The 21,874-nt window shown below is 26.4% G+C and overlaps 3 protein-coding genes across 9 annotated transcripts in view; 1 reads left to right on the top strand and 2 right to left on the bottom strand.

Moving 5' to 3' along the window:
- Positions 1-8,240, bottom strand: part of LOC102679213 (protein ERGIC-53) — a 12,200-nt gene extending 3,960 nt beyond the window's left edge. The window contains exons 1-11 of one of the 3 annotated variants that reach the window (XM_006619591.2): positions 8,005-8,240; positions 7,482-7,538; positions 6,983-7,256; positions 6,805-6,904; positions 6,606-6,717; positions 6,359-6,527; positions 6,095-6,291; positions 5,824-6,017; positions 5,551-5,756; positions 5,398-5,468; positions 4,384-4,744 (exon numbers count right to left, since the gene is read on the bottom strand). In XM_006619591.2, coding sequence (XP_006619654.1) covers positions 5,432-5,468; positions 5,551-5,756; positions 5,824-6,017; positions 6,095-6,291; positions 6,359-6,527; positions 6,606-6,717; positions 6,805-6,904; positions 6,983-7,256; positions 7,482-7,538; positions 8,005-8,173 — 1,515 coding nt within the window. In that variant the 5' untranslated portion in view covers positions 8,174-8,240 and the 3' untranslated portion in view covers positions 4,384-4,744; positions 5,398-5,431. Of the gene's footprint in view, positions 1-4,383; positions 5,469-5,550; positions 5,757-5,823; positions 6,018-6,094; positions 6,292-6,358; positions 6,528-6,605; positions 6,718-6,804; positions 6,905-6,982; positions 7,257-7,481; positions 7,539-8,004 lie in introns of those variants that run through there. The other 2 variants (XM_006619592.2, XM_031512365.1) reach the window with 2 other exon arrangements.
- LOC102679704 (vesicle transport through interaction with t-SNAREs homolog 1A-like) lies at positions 8,240-11,296 on the top strand. Of its 2 annotated transcripts, XR_422330.2 has the most exons (6): positions 8,240-8,309; positions 9,329-9,524; positions 9,655-9,713; positions 9,961-10,308; positions 10,443-10,672; positions 10,848-11,010. XR_422330.2 is itself a non-coding variant. In XM_031512366.1 (5 exons), exons 2-5 carry the CDS (start codon positions 9,431-9,433, stop codon positions 10,599-10,601), a joined length of 660 nt encoding a protein of 219 aa, XP_031368226.1. In that variant the 5' UTR covers positions 8,240-8,309; positions 9,329-9,430; the 3' UTR covers positions 10,602-11,296. The 2 variants fall into 2 exon arrangements, 1 of the variants encoding a protein (XP_031368226.1); XM_031512366.1 differs by having other exon boundaries at positions 10,443-11,296.
- Positions 11,297-11,402: 106 nt separating this feature from the next.
- LOC102679423 (long-chain-fatty-acid--CoA ligase 1) overlaps positions 11,403-21,874 on the bottom strand; it is a 12,318-nt gene continuing 1,846 nt past the window's right edge. For 3 of the 4 annotated variants that reach the window (XM_006619594.2, XM_031512363.1, XM_006619593.2), the window contains 7 exons: positions 21,416-21,539; positions 19,798-20,134; positions 18,501-18,969; positions 14,772-15,062; positions 12,619-12,840; positions 11,929-12,246; positions 11,403-11,714 (listed from right to left, as the gene is read on the bottom strand). In XM_006619594.2, the coding sequence (XP_006619657.1) occupies positions 11,577-11,714; positions 11,929-12,246; positions 12,619-12,840; positions 14,772-15,062; positions 18,501-18,969; positions 19,798-20,134; positions 21,416-21,539 (1,899 nt within the window). In that variant the 3' untranslated portion in view covers positions 11,403-11,576. Of the gene's footprint in view, positions 11,715-11,928; positions 12,247-12,618; positions 12,841-14,771; positions 15,063-18,500; positions 18,970-19,797; positions 20,135-21,415; positions 21,540-21,744; positions 21,815-21,874 lie in introns of those variants that run through there. The other variant, XM_006619595.2, reaches the window with a different exon arrangement.

The following is a 21,874-nucleotide window of genomic DNA, read 5'->3' on the forward strand; positions in this document are numbered from 1 at the left end:
TAATAACATAAATTTGATTACGTACAAATGGCCCAGACACTTTCATCCTCCCCTATACATTTTTTGTAGAGTTTGTCGTGCTAATAGGCGCGCGCCATTTATACGAGAGAGTAACTTTTGCTTACACAGCAAAGTGGAGCTAATTTTTTGTCTAAATTGTTATTTCAAGAGGGGCTGCTTTTTTTTCATCCTTCACCCTTCCTAAATATCCATTTCGACATCCATACGACAATAACATCCCTCTCGAAGCTGACGATATTTGGAAGGAAAACTCCGATTGAAAATTTACACGACACTTCTGAAACGATACGTCGATTTCATTCTCTATAAAGATAACTTTCGATTTAACTTAAGTTCGTTCGTCAAGTTAAAAAAAAAAGTATTGAAGAGAATAAGAAAAATCGTCTCGAGTGATGAGAAATTCGTATGAAGAACGTGTCGGGGAAAAGCGAAGTTTAGCAAACATATCCTATGGATGGAGAACGATAATAATCATAATATCGTTCCATTTCGATGAATTCTCTCCATTAATTCGCGAAAGCATCGAACCGTCCCCGGCAATTTTAATAACTCATGGTCATCGCGTAACACCGCCGCCGCCAGTTTCCCCGCTCGGTCATAAAACACTTTACAACTTCGCCGATAAAAAAGTTTCAACAATTCGACTCCGGGTAGGGGGTTTGAATCAATATCGGGTTGCTCGCGATTGGATCGTGCCGCGCCAATCGAGGCATTTCGCCGCGACGAGGGTCGAATTCTGCGGATTCTGCGCCACGAGGTACACGTTGTTATTGGCCAAGTCTCGGCCAAAGGGGCTGGTACGCTCTGACAGGGTGAAAACGTGACAGAGAAATGGACGATCCTGGTTGAGATACGCCGAATTTCCAATTTTTACCCCTCACCCCTCGTCTTTGAACGTCTTTCCTTGAACGAGCTATGTCCGCAAAGACTTCGACGAGCCCGATGGCTTCCTCTCGTTTTTTTTTTTCCCCTCCCCTTCCTAAGTCGAGATTCACATTTTCCTCGGGGAAAAAATAGTAAAATGGCTATTGATAAGTTTTCATTTATTATATTTTAATTTATTCCATGATTTTTTTTTTTTTTGTTTAATCGAGATTGTTTTGTTTAATCCTTAAAAAGGGCTGTATGGCTTTGATGGATTTCTTGCATGAAAAAGAAAGATAAATGGATTACATTTTTTATAATGATTTAACTTTTTTTTTTCTAATTTTAATATTGTTGATTGAGAACCAAAGAGAAAAATTTAACAGAAAAGATATTATTTTATATTAATATTGTAATATTCTAATGAATTGTGAAATGTGTTTATCAGTTGATGATTTATTTTGATGTTTTATTTATGTAATAATTATCGTAGATTCTAATTCACTTAGCAGTTTATAGTATTTTTTTAATTCAATTGAATCTAATTTACTTATCAGTATCTTCTTATAATATTTTTTTTTAATTTAATTAAGTAAAAAATTGTAATATCGTAAATTTTAATTCAATACTGTTATCAATATTCCATTATCATTTGTAATTTTAATTGTGTATTTAGTTCGTATAAAAATTTAATTATTATGTGTATTTTGGATGCGTATTTTATGTATGTATAGAAAAACATTTTTTATATAATAGAAAAATATAACATTGTAAATTCTAACTTCATTGTATTAGTCGTCAGTTTCTAATTTTTTTTCATTGTGCAATCGAAAATCTAATATTTATAAATTTCAATTTTATTGGTTTCTAATATCGCAAATTATATATTTTATTAATTATTTCTAATATTGCTTATCTATATTTGTATAACAATTCTAGAAACTTGTATTGATTTCTAAATAATTTCTAAAAAATTTTTGATATAAAAAAATATGTAATATATCTTTACTTCAATATTTTTCATTATATATTCCATTATATATTTTCCATCATATATTCCATATTAAAATAAAAAAATAATTCCATATAAAACGTTGTCTTCAATTTTCTATGAAAATAAACTATTTTTCCTATTGTAAATTAAGAATATGTAAATTATTATATGTAAATTAATAATTATAATATATATAAATTAATAAGTCCTATATGTAAATTAAGAATTGTTATAAATATACTAAATCTGAAATTTACAGAACTGCAATACAATATAATATGTATAGATATGTAAACAAATTTTCTAGAATCTAATTAAACTATGAAGTAATGTAAGATAAGAACATACATATGTAGATAATTTGCATATATTATTCATAGATAAGTTAATTGTCAATAATAATAAGTTATTACAATTAGAATTTCAATGTTCGTACTTCTTAGAAATCTGGATGCGAAATTTAAATTTTATCGTGAATATTTATTGTACTAAATAAACTTACTAAACGGTTAAATAATATCTTAAATATATATTCTTATCAACGGTTACATTACAGATATAAATTAAAAATTAATAATAATTATAAATTAAATTAAAATACGATATCAAGATTATGTATCATGTTAAGTACCATACAATATTTATAAAATATAATTATTAATATTTATTAGAAGCTTTAAATTGTTTATCTTTAATTAATTATTATATTATCTTTAATTATTAAATTTTATAAATATTATTATATATTTTGTAAATAATACAAACAAAATTATTTTTTATTGTAAATCATGCTCGAAATAATAATGAATTTCATTTTAATTTCAATTCAATTAAATATTTAATCTAAATACTTTTTAATTTGATTAAAGTTTGTTAGATTTTATATATTATATCCACATTTTTTAAATTTTATATTTCACATAAATAAATTTTACATAAAAGAAAACATAAAAAAAAAAAAGAAAAAACAAAATACAAAAAAAATGTTTTTGCCGCATTGCAGATCTGAAGTTATTTTCATTTTTTGGAAGCATCAATTTTATTTTTATTGAATTACACGCAAGATTTAACCACGACCTGTTTTCTCTTCCTCGCTTCGTTTAATACTGATTGTTACAAAGTACTTGAATGAATAAAAGATCAAATATTTGAACTTATAAATCTCAATTTTTGTGGCTAGAAAATCTCAATATTTTCTGGCTATCAAAAGCAAATTTAAAATTTTATCACTGTCTTATCCTAATGAAAAAAATATTAATAATTTATAATATATATTATATTTTAATGCATATATAAAATTTTTCAAATAATTTTTATTTATTTATTTTTTTGTATTTTATACAATTGATAGAATAATAAATAATAAATAATATAATATTATTATTTATATTATAAATTTTTAATAATTAGTAAATTATTTTTTATAAAATTTTAAAATATTAAATCTAAGATATTAAAATTTTATATTATACATTATAAAAAAATTTTCATTATTCATCATTACAGAGTTCTAATTAGTCATCAGTTCTATTTTTAGTCATAATACTTCACTGTTTTATTATCAACATATGTATAATATTATTAAGAGTATAATAATACTCTAACATATACTATATTTTATACTATTTAATATTTCTTTCTTTTTTATGAAAAAAGCATTTTTAAAATGTACATAATTTAAAAATTCAGTTTTTAAAAATATTTATATTTTGTTTGAGTTAATAAATTGTTTAACATTAATTATTAATACAAAAATATATTTATATACGTTATTTTATATTCATATTATAATATGAAAAAAATAATAAATGAAATCATTTTAACAAATACTAAAGCAATAAAAATTCATAAATATCTTTTTAGTTTTTAATAATTATTGTTTAAAATACTTCAAAATACTTGTTTAAAAAGTTATATATAAATATAATTCTCTTTTAGATAACAAAATTATTAGCAATTTTAATAAAAATTATATATAAAAATTATTTTTTCATATTTTAATATTTTATTTGAATTATATTTTCATAATTATATAGATATTTAAAAAAAATATATTATTTTTAAAATATTTATTCAAAAATATAAAAATATATGTAACATTTTAATTTGAATAATGAAAAATATTATATTTAAGGAAACAAACAATAAAAACGTATATTTTACTTGTCAAAAAAAAATATTCAGCTATATTATTAAATAAAATGAAAAATATATAACAAATATATTAATAACTTATGTAAGTATTAATAACTATATTAATAACTTACATTAACACTATCAATCATTTCTAATTCTTTAAAAATTTAGTGAAAATCACAATAAAAGAATTATACACTTTACACCATACATTTTCTTAAATTTCGATTTAAGAAAATCGCTTTAATCATTTGAGAGATATATCGATTATTCGAGATATCGTTTAACTTTCATATAATCATACTTCACACTTCAATTTTCTTCATTATATCAATGCACTCATTATTATTAAACTTAAATAACTAATCTTTGTTTCTTTGATTAGTAATTTTATTATCAGATATATTTCATTATACATTTACAATCTTCAATAAACTTTTACAAATGCAATAATGTTGACGAGAATACCGAACTTACGAATAAATCGAGTCCTTCCTGTCTACACAGCTATTCTCGATACACGGTATATTCTTACAAAGTACGTATTCGTTTAACAAAAATCTTCTTATTATAGAGCTTCAAGAACGTAGTGATTGTACGATGTCACTTTTGCACACAGCATAAAGAACTACTACTTTGAATAGTTAGAATCGTATCAACGATTTCTTACTTTTAATTTTAAGTAACTGTCACGTTAGAAACGTAGAGCTTATCTATACACTCGTTCACCTATGGGAATGTAGTACCAGATCAAAAGAAAAAAAAAGATCTATCAGATTTTTTCAAAAAATTGTTTTAGTTTTTGATATCTGATATGCTAATTTCAAATACAAAATCTTAGTACAAATGTTTATACATTTTTGCTAACACTACCTATAAATCAATGTATAAAAAAAAACAATAATTTTTTAAATAAAATATTAATGAAAATAGTTAAAAAAAAATGTGCGCATAGCACAAACTTTTTTAATGAACGATGATAAAAAAATATATATCATACACAACCATCTAAATATGACAAAATTTGTCATATTTCAATATTACTGAATATCTAAAAAATATTATATTATCCAGTTCGATTTCACGCCTACTTTCTGTCACTTTATATTTATATTATGTCTATATATGATTTACAATGACAAAAAATATGACGCATTAAAAGATATATTCGAAATAATTGAATTATATCAAGCTGAGCATTTTATTTTATCATGCTTTAGAAGCATTGACTGCTCTTTATTATATTATCGTGTTAGATCTACTGTAGATGAAGAATGTATTTATTGTACAAATGTTCAGCAAAAATGCATGTTTTACGAATACGATTAACAAGTGATAAAAATATTAGGTCAGTATGTAAAGGTAGATATTTATTTTTATACCTTTACTTCTGCACTGTAGGATCAAAAACAAATATTAATACAACTTTTTCGCCTGTGCTTCTTTATTGTCCCTGTAAACAAAAAGATTAATTTGAGTTCAATTTATATACATTATGAACATATCATATATCATACAGCAAGATAAATATTTACCGGTACGTGCTATATGCTAATAAAATTATCATCTGAATTGCCACAAAAAGTAAAAACATTGTTGTTGTTAAACAATTCGTTGTTGGACAATCTGTTCCTCCACTGTTTACTTTAGTATTTAATTGAGTGATATCTCTTTTTAGTGTATTAAGTCCATCTCTCATTTCAGAAATAAGAGAATGATAATCATATCCCATTTGCTGTACCTAAACAATAATAATTTTTAACATTATAAGCTAAAAAAAGTTAACAAAATCAAATATCAATAGACACCTGAGCAGTTGGAGCTCTGGCCTGATTACTAAGAATGGTATCAGCTTTGGAATATACTTCATTTACGTAGGACTTAATTTCTCTTGCAGTATTTAATATATTATTTTGATTGTTTAAAAGAGTATCGACTTCTTGCCGACGAATTGTATCAATCAGCTGTACTTGTTGTCCTGGTTGACCTCCTACTTGCACACCTATTTTTTTCATATTTAAGTTTTCTCTATACATTTATATTCTAATATTAATATCAATTAACTGAAAGAAACTTTACCACCAACTTGAATTTGAGATATTAAACTTAAAGATCGCTCTTGCGTTCCTACTATGTTGTCTAATTTCCTATTTAATTCGCGCAGCGCATCAAACATTTGACTTTGACCAGAGAAAATTTGTCGCAACTCCCTTTGATTATCAGTTTCAAAATATTCTTCGAATTCTTCTTTTTCACGATGTTCATCTGGATGATCTCTAAAATTAAATTACTTTAAAAACAAACTTCATATATTAAATATGCATTTAAAATCTACAATATTACCTGCGATATTCTTCTTTCCTTTGTTCTAATTTTTTCTGATAATCCATATATTCCTGACTAAGCTTTTGTTGTTCCTCCAGAGATACTTTTTGATCTGGCCTTAACTGACCAGGAGGATATAGAGAATGTGTTAAGAAATGAGAAACATCATGATCATCAGCCAAACCACCTAAATGAAATATTATTATAAAATAAATTAATTATATTGAAATAAAGATTAAATTGATATTTATTATATAATAAATACCAGTTGCAGCCGAAACACCAAAAAATCCTCCTTTTGGTAGAAAAACATCTTCAACTTGGAAACATGTTTCATAATCTTGTTCATTATTTGTCATACCATTATGGAATAACAACTATAATTAAACAAAAATAAAAAATTATATAATAAATATATATATTTAAATATATATATATTTCTTATTTTATATATACACACTTACTGTTAAAGTATTCTTATAATATTCAATTTTGGCTCTTGTAGCAAATGGTTTATTACGAAAATCTCTCAAACAACCAGCACATAATTGTGTGGTACCATCACTATATTAAATTCAAAATAAGGCATCATTTTTTGAAAATATTGAACATTAAAAAATTATAGTAAAAATTATAATTTACTTAGCATGATCAAATGTCTTTTTGCCATCATTGAGAACTGCCATAATGTAGGGGTTATTGTGTTTATTGTCATTGTCAAAAGAATCAAAAAAAATTCCAAGACCATGCCATTGGTCAGAGCTACCAAAGACAGTGCCATTATATGCACCCTTTTCACCGGTATACCAAAATGCTAAACCATCTGCTCCAATTCTTCCCCTTCCTGTTATTCTAAATATTAATTCAACTTCCCACCATTCAAAGGATGTAACAGGATGTTTTACCCATATAGCACCTATAGATATTTTTAATTTTTATTAGTATAATATAATTAATATAAAAGAAATATAAATACACATTGTTAATAAAATGCTGATATATTAATATATATTTAATATATCAAATTTGCATGTTATAGTTTAAAATATTTTTATGTACATTAAGAAATAACTGTTATTATAATTAATTAATGATCATAAAGAAAAAAAATAGATATCAATAAAATAAATTTTTTATATACCTTTTTGACTTCTCAATGATGGAGCGACTCTAACATTTTCTGCACTAGCAATTGCATCTGAAATAAAAATTACATTTTTATGAATGATATGATAAAAAATTATATATAAAAAAAAGAAAATAAAATAAAAATTCATAAATACACTAATTATCTATTATATATTATGATAAAATAATAAATTTTAATTTCTGTATGTAAAAATTATCTTGGATAATTAATATTGTTTAAATTTTTAGAATAAATTGAATTAGAACTTCAAATGTAAATAAAAACATATATATAAAAACATATATTTATTATGATAATTTTGATTTATTATGATTATTATGATAAATTTTATCAAGTAAATATTATCGTTTTAATACGTGCAAACACTTACAAAGATGAGATACGAATGAAATTAATATTTGTAAACGAAATGATAATGCATTTTAAATAAATAATCAAAAAGCCGACAGTAAGAAAAGAACATACGGCAATATTTTATGACACGCGTAATTGGTTAGGTTTTAAGTTTACTTACTTCCTCCATATTCCCAAAAAGGCACACTTCCATCTTTTTGTGCAAGATATGGTGGCTTAAATGAATATTTATATTCAAATTTTCGATGGGGTATCTCACCAAAAACTGCATAAATTACAGAAAACACATGAAAAATTAAAAGCCACCTCACCTCGGCGGCCATCTTCATTTCGACTGTTGAATCGAAAGTAGATTGACCGTAGTCGACCCTATAACCAGTTAAAACGATTGGTAGTATTCTCTAAATTCTCTTTTTGATTGGTGTATTATCAATGACGTGTCAATTTCATGGCCACATTTCAAAGATTTTATTTTACATATTTTTATATTATATTATTGATGTATAATTTTTTATTACCATATGGCTTATTTAATTCAATTAAAAATCAATTATTTGAAGAATATTTAGTGATTTTTTATTATGAATTTCATGTATTAAATGTATATTCGTTCCCATTTGAAGACGTGTCATATGAAAACATGGCGTTATCATAAATAAAACGATCAAATAGATTTAGTAATAACCAATTGTACGAATTATGAAAATTTTTTATTAATTATTAATGAATTATATAAAAAATTTTCAATCTTACAAAAAAAAATTTTAAAAATTATTGGTATGTAAAATTTTACGATAATTTATACTTAGATATAAACGCTTTAGATAGCATAAACTTTAAATAAATCCAGATTTGTTTTTGTTATATGGAATAAAAATAATGTAAAATATAATAAATAAATATGAAATATATTATAAACTTAAAATTTTTTAATAATAAAATATCTTACAAATCTACTTTTATAGTTTAATTTTATTACTCTCATTACTTATTATTTCTTATATTTCTTAAGTGAAATTAATTTATATTTCATTGTTGTAAATAAAATAAAAATTTTAAAATTATTGTTATATTATTAATAAAATTTATTTATTCTTTTATTCAATCTATATATATATATATATATATATATATATTTTTTTTAAATTGATACATTTCAATACGTATCATTTATTATTAATAAATTAAATTTATTTACATTCATAAAATGTACAGATATAAATATTTTAATAAAAATATCATTATATGCTCATATATTTATATAACATATTTTTCAAATATTTTTAAGAAAAATATATCCATATGTGGAAAAAAATGAAAAAACAATAATGTTTCAAAAAATTAATATAAAATAATCTTTATTTGCTTTTTAAACAAAGAAGACATGAATCACGATCAGCTGTTAATGTAACTGATAAAATATTTTTATTTTCTATATAAAATATTATTGTAAAATATAACGATGTATATATTTTTTCTATTAGCTGATTTCAGAATGTAACTTTATATATGTATATGTCATTCCATGCACATATAACAAACATTAACTTTTCCATTTATTCGTCTCCAATGGAAATACATTCAAGATGGCGTCACTCATTGACAACTATGAGCAACAATACGCCGTTTTGACAGCTGACATTACTGCAAAAATTGGTAGAATAAGAACACAAAACGGCAGTAAGTACAAGAAAAGTAGAATGATAATGATTTCTTTATTACATAGCACGGATCGTTATTTTTGAAGTATATTTTCTATCCTTTGGCATTATTAAACAACAATAATCGATACACGTGACGTAATTTACAGGTGAGAAAAGAGCGTTCATTCAAGATGTGGACAGACAAATCGAGGAGGCTCAAGAATTGGTAAAATGAAATACTTACTTATTCTTTTAGTTTTAAAGTGCTTTTAATAAATTAATATTTATATTGCAAAGTTTTAGAATGTTTATATCTTTTATTTTAGGGTTAGATATTTTTTATTTAATTTTTTTCTCGTTATAAATATAAAATAAATAGAAACAAATTAAAAAAATTTTATATCTTAATATTATTGTATAAGTAATAGATAATTTTATAAAATTTATATTATTTATTATTATTCTATTTGTAGCTTGAGCAAATGGAATTGGAGGTTCGTGGGATAAATGGTGCAGCTCGCGACCGCTTACGTGGTCGAGTAGAGAGTCATAGAGCAGAATTAAAACGATTGACACAAGAATTTCATTCAGCCAAAAAATCAAAAGATGAAACTATTGAAATAAACAGAGAAGATTCATGGGAAAATAATATTACAGAAGATCAGAAAAAAAGATTGTTAGATACTTCAGAACGAATAGACCGTACAGGAAGAACTTTACAAAATGGATATCGTATGGTATTAGAAACAGAAGAAATTGGTTCCCAAGTATTGAAAGAATTACATGAGCAAAGAGAAACAATTCAAAGAGGAAGAGGAAGAGTAAGACATTAATTTTTTAATTAATATAATATATTTTTTCAAACTTTTATATATTATTTCAGTATTGTGCAAATGATTACCTATGATTAATATTATTATGATTAATAATATTGAATATCTTTTATTTGTTTTAGTTAAGAGACACAGATGCAGAATTGGGTCGTGGTTCACGTTTACTCTCAGGAATGATTTTTAGAAGTCTTCAACAAAGAATTATTTTAGCACTAGTAGCATTAACACTTATAATTGTTGCTTGTATCGTCATGTATTATAGCTTTAAATCTAAAAGCTAAAGTGAGAGTAGAATGAATCTTTTGGTTGGGATAATGGCTCAGGAGCCATATTAAATTTCACTGCATTTCAGGTATTATGATTATTGAATACAATGTTTATTAGGGGATTATTAAATTATAAATTGAAGGAATGTTATATATCATATCCTTTTATTAATCTTTTTCACTTGTTTGGAGCATTTAATATCATTATAATTTAAGCATTCTAATGTCCACAAATCTTAACTATAATTTCATATAATATAGATATATCACTACACAACAAGAGACGCTTAAATATGACAGAATGCCGCCAAACAGTGAAGAAATATTCTAATATATTATTAGTAATTATAAAAAATTTAGCTGTCGAACGGTATTGTCAGTGAGCATTGTTCACAAGCAGAATTTATTAAAATGTTTGAAAATATTTGAGATTATCTTTATTACTTTTCAAATTGTCCGTTTTTGCAATCAATTTATTACGTGAACCTCAAGTTTTGTTTTACATATCGCAATCGATTGCATTTTACGGAAACGAATAATATACATATCTTAAAGTATTAAATTATAATTCAAAATTTAATTAATTATTATTATCAATAAAAATATACATCTATAGCGTACCATTAAGTGAATCGTAAAAGCGATAATAATTTGTATCAAAATACAAGGATGGGATAACGAAGAAGACTGTAAATATACGTGACAAGTATCGAAAAATGATTATAATTCAAGAGAAAACGAGACGCCTAATAATAATTCATTTTATTATAACATTATCAATATTTTAATAATCTAAACGATGTTTTCTTTTTACTTTTTCTTGCGTCGCTATATATGTAATCATGAAAAAAATGATATAATAAAAATATCGCGGAGTAATAAATATTCGATGATTTCTTTGTAAATGCGACGCAAACACGCCTCGATTCTTCTTCGCGTTTTTGTATCTGATGCTAATGAAAACAGAATCAAAATCGATGCTCAGTCTGATCAATCCAACTGTCGATAGAGATCTTCTATCTGTGGCTTGAAGTAATCTTTTAACTGAGGTCGTTTCATTTTCAATGACGGTGTGAGCAGACCATTTTGTATAGAGAACGGATCTGGATGTAAATAAATATCTTTCACCTGTAATATAAACGTTGCCTCGAAATGTAAAACTATTCATATCATCTATTTTAAAATGTTTTTTAATTGTCAATAAGATTAATGAATTAATCTTATTTTATGATTTTCTTTCTTTTGATATATTAATAATAAAAATATTTATAAATGATTTAAAAGAATGAAACGAAAAAATTTTTTTCTAAATTATGATATCGAAAGATTTGATTTTTCTTACCTGTTCGAAAGATTTGAGACCGGCTTCTTTTCCCCATGAAAGCATATCATCCATGATCAATTGTTTGACTTGCGGATTAGCACATAATACGCTCAACGTTCCTGGTATACCGTTCTCCACTGCCCAACATTTTACGACATCTACGTCTGGTATTACTATTCCTACAACGCACGATTTTAAGGATTCCCCATGGACGAACACTTGATGAACGTATTGACTGCGTAAATAAATATTCTCAATTTTCTCTGGAACTATATATTCTCCTTGCGAAAGCTTGAAGGTGTGTTTCCTTCGATCGATTATTTTAAGTGTTCCATTCTGTAAACAAAATAAAAATTATAATTATTAGTTTTTATTTTCTATTTCTTAAAAAAAAAGCATAAATTAATTAAATAAAAAATTTAATAATAAAACCAACCAAACCAGTAATGAAAAATGAAAGATTTTAAAATATTTTTTATAATCTAATTCAAAAGAAGAAAGATAAACTTTAATTGAAATTTTTTTATATCATTATTATTTATAAAATTTTATAAATAGAAATAGAATTTGTGATTTATATATATCATTTCTAATTGTTCATCTAGAAAAATTTAAATTGAAAAATTATCAAATTTTAACGCAGAAATAATATTCTTACATAATTTTTAAAACAAAAAAATATGTTCAACAATATCTTTTTTGTCTTACAGGTAACCACATGCCAACGTCACCGGTATGATGCCAACCGAATTCATCGATAGCTTGAGCTGTTCTTTCCGGATCTTTAAAGTAGCCCACGAACACGTTGGTGCCTTTTACGCACACCTCACCTTGGTTCTTCTTCGCATAGTATTCCATTTCCGGAACGTCTACCAATTTAATGCAACAACAAGGGACTGGTGGTCCTACGTGTTCCGGTACATGATCACCCTATAATAATAATAATAAACATTAACATAAAATTCAGATTTTTATCATTGAATACGAGATTCACATTTATGATATTTTTATTTTTAATATTGTATTATTATATTTTCGAACGAAAGATAAGTAAATGCTTCAAGTAAATGGTTCATAATTACTCGAAAAATTTACTATACTAAATATTATTATTGTATTTATTGGATTTATGTATATTACATAACAATATTGTTTCGTAAAAGAAAAAAATCTAAAATTCTGATTGGAATAAATCGGTGTATCAATTGATTCAAAGGTGCAACATTTGACAGTAATCATAGATATTTACACGGTTGACGTGGCTTACCACGTGGTTTGGCGCGTGGTTGCAATATTTTTTCTTGTCGATCAGCTCAATACCTACATACCTATATACCTATATACCTATATCCGTGTATAAATAATAGCTAGTTTCGTCTAGCTACACACATCGATATTTGCAAATATGCCAAAAATAGCGATTATGCATATCACTTGATCGTTAGTCAGTCCACGATTAAAATCGAATGATCTCATCGCATGTGCCGTGAACACTTTACCATTGTTCTCCGATTTATTATTCGATTAGATATTCTATTTATATTTCTTTTATTGCTTTGCTTAATAATAGATTTCATTTTTCATGTAATTTTAGCACATTTGTGGTTTAAAAAAAAACGTTAATAATTTATTCTTTTTGAATTTCTTTTAAATAACTATATATATGGAATTTAATATAATTAAAATTATTATCTCTTTAAAATATTAAGTTAATGATAAAGTCTATTAATTAAAGTTATGTTTTAATATTGAATATTTAATTATTGTGTATTTTATTAACTTGTAATCTATTTTTATCAATCAAATAAAAAGTTGTATTTTTTACGAAAAAAAAATATTGTTATTGAAATTATTTTATTATAATTAAAATAATTATAATTCAATTTTAATTTATCCATTAAAATATTATTGAATTATTAACATTTATTGAATTTATCCTTTAAAATTAAAAATAATCGATCATACTTTTTTTTTTACATGAAAAACAATGGATTAATATCATTAATTTTTGTATAATTTATTTGTTTAATACAATATGATTTATTGTTCTAGTTCACTGAAGACTATAGTCCATGATTTAAACTCGACGGCTGCAAAGCGATTTATTTACGGAGCGTTTATTGACCGGCTTCTTCGTCAGATAAATGTAACTATGTATCAATTTCGAGTTGAAATGTTTGTTAACACACACTAGACTTATTCCTTTCTTTGAATTCCATTCATTATACATATAATGTTACTTGAATAAGAACGAGCATACTCAAATATAATTCAATGTCTGTAAATGAATGTCGGATACGTTTAACTTCTGAAAACTACTGACAAACGTACAGGATGTTAATACATTTCTTTGAAGGATAGATTCTAGAGGCCAAAACGCAAAAGCTGGTATATAAAAATGTCAATTGAAGCTTAGCTTATTAAAATATAAGCAATTTAAGTTTACATTTAAATGCCACGCATGTAAAATATTATTCTTGGAAAAAATATTTTTTAGCTTTTCTTTTTCAATGTAAAATATCAAATTAAAAATTGAATTTGATAAGATATTAATTCATCAATATCTACATTACTAATAATATAAGATTGATTGGTTACTGAATTGATAAGATAGTATAAACAGTTTTATAAGATGCATATATTTGTTATCATTTCATTTGTTCAAATATTTTTGTAGAATAACATTCGCATTTTATTTTAATTAGTAACTGTTGTATAATCATGCATATAATTTTTTGTTTTAAAAAGAAAAGTGTGCAAACATCTGCCGTGTACAAGTACTTCTTCTCAACACAAGAAACAAAGAAACAATTTATTCGAACAATTATGAACATTCAATCATCATTTCAACTACTTCTAACCTGAACGGTAAGAGTGATCGGTGCACAGCACTCAGTCTGGCCGTATCCTTCGACGATCAAACATCCCAGTGCACATCTCGTGAATGTGAGAACGTTTCCCGCCAAAGGTGCAGAACCAACGACCATCAGCCTCACCCTCCCTCCTGTTGACTCCTTGATCTTGCTGAAGACCAGTTTATCCCATATGCTGTTGTTCCTGATTATACCTTTCTTGATTTCTGCCTCCTTTGCCCGCATACCCAGGCTGAATACCAGCTTTTTCAAGCATGAGTTTTGAAGTTCAGTTTGGATCTGCAAAATGCCGATTGATGACTATGCACGCTATATTTAAATCATCTGATCGAATGAACAAGCTTAGTGGCTGTATTTTCGCTGGCAACGAACGGGTGAACGAATTACGATAGAACTTTATTTATCTAAAGTTTATTTATTGGAAAGGAATTTTGGTATCCGATTAAGTGAATTCCTATGGATTGAGTTCACCTGTAAACTTTGAAAATTTATTGCAACAGATCTCCGATTTATTCGAAATTTGTATTTTTATCTATTGGATTTTACTTAATCAAATCGTGTTTATATAAACATGAATTCACCAATTATCATTTAATTTGAGACATAGTTAATGGATGTTGAAACAATTCTTCTTTTGCAGAAGTCTCTCTAAAGAATCTTTGAAAACTTGAAATGAAATTCTTTGAAGCTTTGAAATTTAAGTGATTTTTTTCTTTGGAATACCATTGAAGTTGAAAATTGATTTTTTCATTGTTCTTTATAGTAATTGTAAATTAATCTAATTATTAGATTTGTTTATAATATTTTTTATTATATAAAAATTTAATTTTTGACTTTTATACTTTTTATAGTATATTCGAAATCTATTTTGGAAAGATTTATTTTTGAATATTATCTGTACATGAGCATATGATTTCCTTGAGGAGAAGCTGTTTACTAATATCAACGAGTTATATACAGACTTGTGGTATATATTTCTAGAGTACTCTATTTGAAAAGTTTGTTGATTTTATGCAATAAGATTTATGGATCGTAGAAGTTTTATGTACAATTTGCTATAAAATTGAAATGTTATACAATTTTTGAAGAATTAATGTAACTTTCTTGAAATTATATAAAATAATATAAAAAAATAAAGGAAGAAGAAATAAAAGAATATTATATAGTAAATTACATATTAAGGAAATGAAATATTAATTTTAAAATAATAAATATTAAAAGATTAATATATTTTCTATAAATTTAAAGACATATATTAAAATTATAGGAAAATATTGAGTGTTTACTAGTTAATAAATTGGATTTTCAGGTGCTGCATTAATTTACGTTTCTAAATAAAATCATGCCACTCGGCTATTTTTGTGAATATATTTATGCATTCAAGAACAGAATAGAGTCATGTGCTTTTGCAAAGATTACTCGATTACGAAAACAGTAATTTTTCTATTAGAATTTAAAATTAAATATTAAGAAAATATCATTGTTTATAATATTTTTACGTGATTTAGAAATGAAAATAAAATTCATGTAATTTAAATTAATTTAACATATTGCATTATATTATATATTTCAAATACTGAATTTAATTTTAAAATAAACTATTTTATTGTATTCATTTCTATGAACATATTTATATAAATGTTTAATATTTTATTGTATATCAATTATTGTATTACTTAATTATTCTATATTAATTAATTTTCAAAAATTTTAAAAATCTTATTTCTTCACTTTATATATCTAATATAAAATAAATAAAAAAAAATTATAATTCAAAAATAAAAACTATTTTTCAATAAATATTGTAATCATAAAATGTTATCATAAATTAAAAAAAAATATATTTAATTAAATATATAATCTTATTCTTACTCTTGGTGTGAACGAACAGAAAACAATACATTAGATATGTATAATAATGTCATTAATTAATGAATATATGAATGTATTATGAAAACACAAAATAAGCGGATTCCTTTCATTCAGTATCTCAGAGTCGATGAGAGATGGAATTACTTCCACCTGTTTCTTCGCGCTGTCATTTATATTTGCCAATTTGTACTGTCTCAAAGAATATTGTGCGACAATGACTTTATTAAATCTAACACGTATAGTTTGTATCAATATATTGTCATATATTATCATGGAAATATTTTCATTTCTAAATCACGATAAACTATACATATATAGTTACATATTTAGAGATATTATTTTTAAACTTTAATATTGATTACTTTTTACATTTATAATTTGTTTAATTTGTTAAAATATAATAATAAATTGAATTTAAAATAGGACAAGTAAAAAATAATATATATTCGATTCATATATTTCTTAAATCTCTGAAACTTATTCTCGAAGACTTATATCCGATTCTGAATCATCATAAAGTGTACCATATATGATATTTTATGCTTCTCTTACAACTAACCAAAAATAGAAGAATTAGTGAAACGATAATATTATTATATCATTATCCATGTGATTTACTACTTCCTAGTGTTCCTTAGAATAATCAGAAACTTAAAAAACATGAAACTATCAGAAAACAATAGATCAAATAGATCAAATAAATTTATTATTTTATGAGAAATCATTACTATTCTGTATATTCTCTGATTTAATATAATTTTTTAAACTATTGATGATTTCAAATAATTATCCAATATTTCCAATATTTGATAGAGTTTAGATGGAGAATATCAATTTTATTTAATTCTACCTTTAAATTATGAGAGAAATTTTCAAATAACTTATTTATTAAATATTTGATTATAGAAAATAAAAAATAATAAAGTTCTTTGTTATATAAAAAATAATAATATTAAAAAATATTCAAGATAGAAAACATAAATGGAAGCAAATAAGAAATAAAAATAAAAATTTTCTTTGAATAATTATTCGAAATATTTGTTTCCACAACGTTCAATAGTCTCTAATCTGAAATTAGTATGTATGGAAAAAGGGTTCGTTATTTCGACCGTGAACGCGCATAAAGAAGATATTTGCGAAACAAACGATGACTGAACGATTTCATTAATGCAACTGTCCATCAAACTCGAACGTAATTGACGCTTATCCGCAAAATTTGTCAAATTATTTTTGACCAACGGTACGAAAATTTGTTGAAAATTTGTTGAGAGCGTTACACAAGATGGCGGAACGAATTTGTCGATTCAATTAACCAAGGATTGCACTTTATATCCTTGCACTTTTGACGCTTCGTCAAGCATAAAAATATCAGCTCTGCCACTGATTCGTGACGAATCCATCCACGATTTCCGCTTGGAACTCGATTATTTCCCCTTGCCTAGGATTATTCCGACACTAGACCGTCCTTGCGCCTCGATGAGCGCGCTCGAAAATATAATCTCGCCTTCCGATTCTCCGGTAATTTTGATCGCCAAAAATATTACTTTGAGCACTTCTCACCGACATCCAAATAATAAACACGAAATTTTCTAAACTTTCTACACTAATGAAATATTTTATTCGGCTAATTATAATTTTTTTAATGGCGGATTATTCTTTCTTTCGAGAAGACCCACTAAAGATTCACTTACATATATATATATAAGAACTTCTTCGAATCTTTCAATTAATAATACGTTGATATAGAGAAAATTTTAGACTTGATAGAGAAAAAAAGTAAATAAATGAGTTACTTCGATTGTACCTTTGATTCAATACTTGTAATAATAATCGTCAGACACTCACCTTGTCGTACATTCGATTCAACAGCCTGGGCACAGCGGGCATCACAGTGGGCCTCAAGGCTTTCATATCTTCGGACAACCTTTTGATATCGCCGCTATAAAATCCTACGGAACCGCCCACCATGTACATGCCATTCTCGCAGCATCGTTCCAACATGTGCGCCAGAGGCAAGAAGCTGATCATCGTGTCCTTGTACGAGGGCTTGTGCTCGCCCAACTGAACGAGAACCGCGCTTATGCCAGCTATCACATTTTGGTGCGTCAACATCACGCCTTTCGGGTTACCGGTGGTCCCAGATGTGTAGGATATGGTGCACAGATCGGTCGATTTGGGGGGAACTTCCGGGTGATTCTTTTGGGCGCCCAGCCGCTCAACGTCGTCGAACTTGAGCAACTCGACGCCACGGTTCTTCGCCCTCTGATTCGTCGTCTGTCTTGTTTCTTTTATCACCACCAATTTTCGTAGGCATCTGGAATGGAAAGTGATTGAAAAATAATTAAAAAAAAAAAACAAAAATAAGAAAAAGTAAACTAACAATAATAATAATAATAATAATTATAATTTAAGAATTTTTAATATTGAAATTGAATATATCGCAGTTACTTCTTTTTTTTTTTATATAGTTTTTATTAATTAAGTTGAATTTATAATAATAATAAAAAAATAAAAATAAAAGAAAAATCATGTATCGTGCCAAAATGTTTCAGGACATTGCACGGAAATGTTTAAATTTGTCTTCAATACCGCGTGAGATTTGTAAATTGTGTCGTGTGTCGATGTTGTAGAAAATACATTTATATTCATTCATGGCATGCTGCCACTGAAACATACCAAACATCACACGATCCCAAGTGATCTGAACTTTAACTTGTATCGCTGTTTATTTGAAGAGCACAATTAAAATGCGATATCTTCGTTCGAATTCTTCTTTTTTCTTATTTTCTATTGCTAATTATATATATATTGTAATAATAATATTAATTTTTAATAATATTATTTTTACGTTTCTACACAAAATGAAAATTTAAAAAATAGTTATCTTTAAACTTGAAAATTAACAAATATTACAAATTTCGTTATTTCTTCTAAAAAAAAATAAATTAAGAAAGATTTTCTGAATTTACATATACATCTCATAAATTATATATCTTTTGCAAATTCTTATTCATTCAGAATCTTATTCAATTATCAATAAAAATTCTAAAGTCACAATTTTTTTTTTTTTTTGTATTTCACAAAAGCCATTAAAACACTTTTTGCATCGTTCGAACAATTTTACACGAGAAAAATCAAATACCTTGGCGCTTTGTCGAGAAGCAAATTGCACTTGGTATCGTTCTCGACCACGACCAAATTGATCTCAGCTTGATTAATGATGAAGGCACACGCGTCAGGGCCCAGTGTGTCGTATAAAGGTACTACTACCAAAGAGTACGTGTAACAAGCCTGCTCCGTGAGGATCCATTCTGGACAGTTCTGACTGTAGAGACCGATGAGCGTGTGCGATCCTGGCATCAGCCCCAGAGACACTAGGCCAGAACCAAAATTCTTCGCCCTGAGCAGGGTCTCGTTGTAATGTAGCCATTGATATGGTTTGTTTGGTCCATCCCGCCAGCCAAGACAGGGACCGTTGTCTGCACACATCACAAAAATCAGTCAATCGGATTATCGTTTAAAAATAATCAATTTTTAATAAGATTACAATTTTATGAAGGGATCAAATTTCTTTTAATGGAATTAAAAATGTGCCGCACGACGATGTAATTTGAATCATATGTTTATGAAGAGAGATTTGAAACGATTACACGATGGTTTCTACTCTATTCTTGAATTTTAATGCATTGTGGAAATGTAATTTTCTTTTTTTATCTTTCCTCGCGTATTGCATTTCAACGTAATAATAACAATATTATAAAAATACGTGTTTACCAGATGCTTCCAAAGCATAATTGAGCGTGCACGAAAACAAGATAGGATTGAAACATTAACTTAATAATTTCGAGATAAAACTTGAAGAAACGTGTGTTTTCGAGCGTGACGCCTCGCAATATATTAGTCCAGGAATTTTAATTGTTGCAACACGCCAACTTGGTTAAATTCTCCGAGAGAGAATTGGAAAATAATGAAAATAAAGATATACGAAGAAGCAATAATAAAAAAAAATATAATTGATCTATTTTTTTATAATAACGATATATATTTAAATACTTAAATATTCGACTAAATTTAAATTTAAATTACTAATATTATTTTAATTAACTTGAACGTTTTTAAATTAAATGATACATGAAGAAATTAAAGCATTTATAATTGTAAAATTTTTTGAAGATATACGAATATCATTGAAAATAATCTGGTTGGAAAAGACAAATGTAATAATTTGCCAGAAAAAATATACAACATTTTTTTTAGTAGAATTTATTAATATTCGAAACACATTGTACTGTCAATCCAAATGTGATTCCAAATGAAAAATCTTCAATTTTTGAAAAGAAACATAGAAATCAAATTGTTGAAACATTTTAATGCAATGAATTTTAATGCAAACTATAATCTACAAAAAGATTTAAAATAAAAATAATTATTTAATGAATTTTTTATTTTTACCATATTTCAAATGAATTATGGAAAAATTTTTCCATAATTTATGTTTCATCATAGGTTAGAAACGAAAAGTTACATCATAAACAAAACAAAATTGTCGATAATATTCGATTCGAAATCAATTTTTATTCGCCATCGCATTATTTTCACCATCCACTTTAATTCTCGAGAATGTACATCGTGCAACCGAGGACCTCGATTTTAGTCGCATCGTGAGACAAATTTCACCGTGTGTACATAGGTGCCGCTACATACGGTCGTATACACGTGTATAGTATGCAACTCAGAAGCCGACTATAATTCAGACTTACTAGACTCCTTGGCGCCTTTGCGGAAACCGTCGTACAGAGTCCTCGTGTCCTCGTACAAGAAGCTCACGAACTTTCCCTCCTTGCTATCCTTGTAAAACCTCGACACTTTGATCAAGTCGGTGCCCTGCAAAACACATACGTTTGCGCACGTGAAATCCTTCCTATACCCGTCATATTACGTAACGGAATGCCAAGTGCAAATCTAAGTATAGCGAGTGCGCGACAAGTATTATCGCACGGATAGGCGCACACAATACAGGGAGTAGAAATCTATAAGAACCGCCTCGGGCCACGGTGGTTATCAGCGTATCCACTTATCAGGAAACTACCATGTTCGACGTTGTTTCCCACTATCCCATCACGCGACAATACATCGTCGCCAAGTCGCTTGTGCAACAAGTCTGCCCACCCACACGCGCATGCCACTTCAAGCACCGATCAGGCTGGCCCGTGGATTTC

This window comes from Apis dorsata, unplaced genomic scaffold (assembly GCF_000469605.1).
Source record: "Apis dorsata unplaced genomic scaffold, Apis dorsata 1.3 scaffold_425, whole genome shotgun sequence".
Lineage (NCBI taxonomy): Eukaryota > Metazoa > Arthropoda > Insecta > Hymenoptera > Apidae > Apis > Apis dorsata.

What these genes read in the sequence shown, in the direction of transcription:
- LOC102679704 (XM_031512366.1), top strand. Translation starts at nt 9,431, where the DNA reads ATGGCGTCACTCATTGACAACTATGAGCAACAATACGCCGTTTTGACA. An exon ending in TCGAGGAGGCTCAAGAATTG is followed by an intron (nt 9,714 to 9,960) that starts GTAAAATGAAAT and finishes TTCTATTTGTAG; the next exon opens with CTTGAGCAAATGGAATTGGA. An exon ending in TTCAAAGAGGAAGAGGAAGA is followed by an intron (nt 10,309 to 10,442) that starts GTAAGACATTAA and finishes TATTTGTTTTAG; the next exon opens with TTAAGAGACACAGATGCAGA.